The sequence below is a fragment of the Eschrichtius robustus genome, chromosome 10, assembly GCF_028021215.1.
Source record: "Eschrichtius robustus isolate mEscRob2 chromosome 10, mEscRob2.pri, whole genome shotgun sequence".
Lineage (NCBI taxonomy): Eukaryota > Metazoa > Chordata > Mammalia > Artiodactyla > Eschrichtiidae > Eschrichtius > Eschrichtius robustus.
The window spans coordinates 112226930-112233607 of record NC_090833.1 but is presented as its reverse complement, the minus strand read 5'-3'; the positions used below and the strand labels follow the sequence as shown (position 1 = coordinate 112233607).

Here is a 6678-nt window from a genome sequence, read left to right as displayed (position 1 = left end):
AAAGTAACATACCAGATCCTGTGTTAAACATCACAAAACGGAGAATTATTGGAATTACAGTTGAAACTAACATTTTTGAAATTTAATAAAAACAACTTGAGAAAACAAAGATAATGTAGTTTTCAACTGAGGGCCCTATGCATTGATGAATAAATTTAGAATCAGAAAGTTAAGGAAAATGTGGACAACATAGCTCAAATTACTACAAGCATAGTATGTTGAAATAAAATATCTGTTCAGGACTTCATCCTTCATCCTAAAGTATCAGGCTATGTCATCCCAATTGGTAGTTTCCTCCTTTTATGCATTCCCCTGCAAGTACTCAATTTATTTTCCCAGCAGTGTTGGCAGTTTGTTGTAGGAATGGAGAAAGCAAGCAAAAAGGGTTAATCTAGCTTGAGTTGAGGATTTTAGGTGACAGTGGTTGAAATGACGCAGTCTAGAACTAGCTGTGAAGGTTAAAAGTAAGATGAACAAAACCTAAAATGTGTGGGAAATTGCAGAAAGAATATTTAAGTCCTTTATTAACTTGAAGAGTAAATATATTAAGAATAATAGTTATGATTAAGTTTTACATGTAAGCATGAATGTAGTCATGGGTTCTAATAAGATAAAGTTTATGGTTAGAGGTGAATGGCTACACACTGTTGAAACTGAGTTCCAAAGGTAAAATAACCTGAGTGTTCTGTGGGTTGTCCACATACTTGCTTAAAACACGAGATGGCGAAAATTATCGCTGGAGAATAAATTAGTAAATCAGGTGCCCAGACTCTGAGGCTTCCACAGGATTGATTGGGAGTGGGTATAAGAGTGAAAAAGAAAGATAGTGGTGTAATGAGATGGCTACTTGTTTAGTGGACTGAAAAGTGGCTTAGGTAATCCAAGCAAATTGCAACCAGAGATCCAGTGTGTATGGCATATGGGAATTCTGAGAATGAAAATTTTCCTCTTTGCTGGGCTTCACATAGTTGACAGGTTTAAAAGAATTAAGTAGGAATAAGGATAGAAGTGTGAGGAGAGAGGAGGTTTTTGTTGCTTTCCATGAAAGTAAGATTCCAAAAGGGAAAGAAAAGTGATTCCAGAGAAAAGAGGTCAAGGTATATAGAACCAAGATTTTTTAAAAATTGAGCAGACAGGGGCTTCCCTGGTGGTGCAGTGGTTGAGAATCTGCCTGCCAATGCAGGGGACACGGGTTCGAGCCCTGGTCCGGGAAGATCCCACATGCCGCGGGGCGGCTGGGCCCGTGAGCCGCAACTACTGAGCCTGCGCGTCTGGAGCCTGTGCTCCGCAACAGGAGAGGCCGCGATAATGGGAGGCCCGCGCACCACGATGAAGAGTGGTCCCCACTTGCCGCAACTAGAGAAAGCCCTCGCACAGAAAAACTAAGACCCAACACAGCCATAAATAAATAAATAAATAAATAAAAAGCTCCATGTAACATATGTCAAAAAAAAAAAAAAAAAAATTGAGCAGACATGGGTACATGGTCCAGGAGATGATAGGTCCTGAATCAGGCAATTATCACTTTTATATGACCTACTATGGAATCTGCATTTGGTCAGGGTGTTCTACATCCCTCAAAGGTGACTTCACTTTCTTCTGTTTTTTCAATTTGTCCAGTTGTTCTCGATGTCATTGCCTTAAGCACTCTCTGTACTTCAGTGATTTGATGAAGACTGTGGATATTCATTAGATGAATAAAAATAGGCATTTTATATGTAAAATGTTGAATGCGATTTTACAAATACCTAATGTGTATGTTTGCCCCAACCACTATGTCCAAATCTGTACTCAGGACCATCAAATTATTTAAGCCTGTTTTACTCCTTTATGTTTCCTATGTGTGTAGAACAATGATTGCAGATTATGTGGTTTATTAATATGTTATTCAAGGAAGAATGTAACGCATCAGTGTTGGCAGACAGGCATCGTGCTAGCACCAATTTCTCATTTTCACAAATGTGTGATAATACGTTTGTATCATTCCCATAAAATTTTGTGTATATGTATTTTTCATATAGGATACGTTCTTTTTATGAAATAGGTACATGTGAAGGTTGAACTTGGGAGTTGGCTGCCTTACATCCTAAAAATGAGGGAACTTATATGTCTTCAACCTTGTAGGAAAATATAACCTTCCCCAACATTTTCCTCCCTCTTTTTTGTGATTGATTGATTTTCTCTGCCTTTATTTTGCCTTCAGTATATAGTCGCCCCTTGTTATCCATGGGGGACTGGTCCTAGGATCCCCCATGGATACCAAAATCCACAGATGCTCATGACCCTTATGTATAATGGTGTAGTATTTGCATATAAGCTACTACGCACATCCTCCCATACACTCCAAATCATCTCCAGACTACTTATAACAACTACTACAAAGTAAATGCTATGTAGAGTTAGACATAGAATGTGAATGTTATCTAAATATTTGCCTGTGTGCAGCTAAAGTTCTGCTTTTCAGAGCTTTCTCTGAAAGCTCTGTGGATTTTTGATCCACAGTTAGTTTAATCTGGAGAAGTGGCACTTGTAGATACAGAGGGCCACTGTACTCCCATCTCTTAACTCTCACTTTCCCAGCTAGTTTGATTTCCTTCAATTTTATATTTCCAGATGATTTGAAAATGTTGTTCTTCTTAAGAGAATAATCAAATATAAACATATCTGAACAACACCTGTAACGATCCATGGTCTTCCCACCTCAAATATAAAATTGCCTATTGTTGAGTGAACATACTAATATATGTGTAAGACAATTGATACTTTGACCCTTGCAGTTGGACAGAATTAAATGAAAAAGGGAAACAGTAAGAAGGTAGGACAAGTAATAATTAGTTACATGAATGGGACAAAATTATGATATATGTGAGTATTTTTTAAATATCTCTCCTAAGTAATGTGTCTAAATAATTTACCACTGGAAATTGAAAAGAATCACTACAAAGTGGTAATTAATATGTATAAATGAAAACTCCCTCTCAAAACAGGATATATGTTCCCCTTTCCATTAAGAACCTTTTGTCTTACCTATTTCTATGGAAATGTCCACACATTTTCATATATTTAGAGAAAAGAGCAATGTGTCCTTCATCTAGGTTCAACAAGTGTCACCCTAGGCCAATCACCATTCCTTTGGACACCCATGGTCTCTGTCTCACCAGTTCTTAAGAGCAAATGCAATGCAGTATACTCAGCCATGTCTTTAGCCAAACACTCATCCATTTTAACCCACGCCCTTCTCTTCCCCCTCTGTCTTGGTTTGCTCATGACTCCCAGCCCTGTCTCTGCTTTTTTTTGTTTTAGTGCTACGGCTCTGGCAGTGTGACTCTGACAGAAAACAGATTAAAGGTCAGTGCTGCATACAGTCAGCTTACAGGGATGAGACAGAACAGTGATGCGTCCTGCTCTACACACTTTTGCTCTCACCACTGGTTCCATATCGTGGCGCCATAATGGCCGTGGATAAGGCCTTGGTGTGTGTGAGGATCACTCTCCTGCTGCTCTGGTTTGGGGTGTTTCTGCTCTTTTCTGGATCACTCTATGTTGGGCACTCCCAACACCATGGTCCTCCAGAAGTGGTCATACCCTTGAGGATAACACACATTGGCAGAGGCATGAAGCCTCCTGGCTGGCTCTCTTACAGCCTGCGTTTTGGGGGCCAGAGACACGTTCTTCACATGAAGGTCAACAAGCTTTTGTTCTCTAAACACCTCCCAGTGTTCACCTACACAAACCAGTATGCTCTCCTGGAGGACAAGCCTTTTATCCAAAATGACTGCTACTATCAGGGTTACGTGGAGGGGGTCCCAGAATCCCTGGTTGCCCTCAGTACATGTTTGATGGGCTTACAAGGAATATTACAGATAAATAATGTTGTTTATGAAATCAAGCCCAAAAGTCTTTCTACCTCATTTGAACATCTGCTGTATCAGATGGAATATGGAGAGACAGAATTTCCACCCAGAAGATGTGGATTAACAGATGAAGAAATAGCACGACAACTGAAGTTTCAAGAAAGTGTTAATTACACTTTGAAGCAAAGTGGGTATGAAGGCTGGTGGACCCACAGGCGTTTCCTTGAACTGGCAGTGGTGGTAGACCACAATCGATATCTTCATCACCAAAGTAATACCTCAAATGTGCAGTATGAAGTATGCCTTGTTGTCAATGAAATAGGGAACTTTTTACAACTACTGGATGTTAATGTGGTTTTGACTGGAATCGAGATCTGGTCTAAAGAAAACCTCCTTCCAACAGAAAACATACGTAATCTCTTGCGAGAATTTTGTCAATGGAAGAAAAAGAGTTTTAATACCCGCTTGCCACATGATATTGCACATGTTTTTGTAAAGGAAAATTTTGGTACCCTACTTGGCTTAGCCTATGTTGGAACCGTATGTCAACAACGTTATAATTGTGGAGTTGATAGTTTTACAGATGATAAATTGTATGATTTTGCATATATTGTGTCACACGAGATTGGTCATAATCTGGGTATGCAACACGATGAAAACACATGTACGTGTGGGGCTAAAGCATGCATAATGTTTCCAAGTAAATCTCTGGCAACTCGATTCAGCAACTGCAGTTATGCTGCATATTGGAACACTGTTGCAAAAATAAAGTGTTTGCACATTTCACCAAATCCAGAGAATATCTTCACACAGACACGCTGTGGGAACAGTGTGGTTGATGAAGGAGAAGAGTGTGACTGTGGTTCCATGTATATGTGTGCAAAAGATCCCTGTTGTCAGCCAGACTGCACTCTGAGACTTGGGGCTACTTGTGCTTTTGGCCTTTGTTGCAAAAATTGTGACTTGATGCCAGCAGGTTACATGTGTAGAAAAGAAGAAAATGAATGTGATCTTCCAGAGTGGTGTAATGGGACATCCTATCAGTGTCCAGAAGATGTGTATATGCAGGATGGGACCCCTTGCACAGGTGGTGGTTACTGCTATGAAAAGAGATGCAATAACCGCAATGAACAGTGTAGAAAAATTTTTGGCAAGGAGGCCAGGAGCACAAACGAGACTTGCTACAGGGAAGTGAATACCCGAGGTGACCGTTTTGGTAACTGTGGTCTCACAACCACTTCATATATACAATGCAGAATCCCAGATATCCTGTGTGGGAGGATTCAGTGTGAGAACGTGAGAGAAATTCCCCTCCTGAGAGATCATTCTACTGTGCATTGGACTCACATCAATGGAGTCGACTGCTGGGGTACAGACTACCATCTTGGGATGACCATACCTGATATTGGTGAAGTGAAAGATGGTACAGAGTGTGGTACAGAACATATCTGCATCGGAAGGAAGTGTATTTTTAGGCCCAGTTTTGAAAGTGGTTGTTCACCTAAGAGCTGCAATATGAACGGAGTCTGTAACAACAGACATCACTGCCACTGCAACTCCGAGTGGGACCCACCCAAATGCCTGGTAAAAGGTAGTGGAGGCAGTGTTGATAGTGGCCCACCCTCTGGCAAAAAGGAAGAAAACATGAAAGGCAAGAGTTACCTGCTGCTATTTTGCTTGAGTCCTTTTTTTGTTTTATTATTTTGTTTGTTGCTTTTGTTGTTTAAGAGACAAAAAAGATCAGCTAAGCAAAAAGGGAAAAGAGCTCAGACTTAACCTCAGTAAGAAGGGCAAAATGTTGAGATGTTACCTAAGGAAAATGTACAAAATGTTCTGATTTCACCTAAGGAAAAAGAGAAAAACGTTCCAACTCCATCTAAAAAGCCAAAATTTGTGATTTCAAAAAAAAAAATCCAAAACCTATGAAATTTCTCATGTTTTAAGTTTTAGTTTCCTGGTGGTAGACATGTTACAGCATGTGTCACAGATCACTGACAGAAAACCCCAGAGACATTTCATTATTCTGGATCATAAACATTACCAATTAAAACAATCAGTAAAACATGTTAATTCCTAGAACACTTTTACTTTCCGTTATTTTAAGCAACTTAGTGGTTAATTTTTCTTGAAATTACTCTGTGTTTCCTGAGCAAAGGCACAGCTCATGAAGGTGTGTGTATGTGTGTGTGTGTGCACTTTTAATTTGCTACCTCTCAATTCTAAACATCCTTCCCCTTTGTACTTTGTCACACAGGGAATGGGAACCTACAAATCCCATTTCTTCTTTGCCAGTCCCCTTATTATTTGTTTCTGCTAACAGAAAAAACTAGAGGGAGACTAGATACATGGGAAATATTTTGTCGCTGTTCATGTCAGTGTTGCATCATTAACAGCTCTCACCATGACAAGAAAGTAAACCTCAGTCTGCATATTACTATATATACATACATACACTTTTGTCTTTACATACAATTGTATATTATATTATATATACTCCCTAATGGACACTACTTTTCAGCCTCACAGATACTGGCACAGCTACCAAGCATCTTAACTTTCTTAGTTCTGAGTCCCAGGTCCTTGAGTCTTCTACCAAATCCCTGAGTCCGAGCCTGAGTCCTAGATCCATGGGACCTATTCAAAACCTGTAGGTTTATTAATGCCACCTCTTTCCTGCAAGCCCCAGCCCTAGGAGTAATAGCTACATCTTCATAACTCATGATTATCCTCATAGTGTGGGCTCCTCTCTTGTGACTGAACTCTGACTGATACAGTACTTAACTTGGCATAAAGGAGTCTGACATCAGAAGGTTTGAACTGTTCA

At 39.8% G+C, this 6678-nt stretch overlaps 1 protein-coding gene across 1 annotated transcript; it reads left to right on the top strand.

Moving 5' to 3' along the window:
- Positions 1 to 3452: 3452 nt before the first annotated feature.
- On the top strand, positions 3453 to 5581 carry LOC137771022 (disintegrin and metalloproteinase domain-containing protein 25-like). Its single transcript, XM_068554040.1, is given in 2 exon segments — positions 3453 to 5534; positions 5537 to 5581. Coding segments are annotated over 2 exon segments (2127 nt in total).
- The last annotated feature ends 1097 nt before the right edge of the window (positions 5582 to 6678 follow it).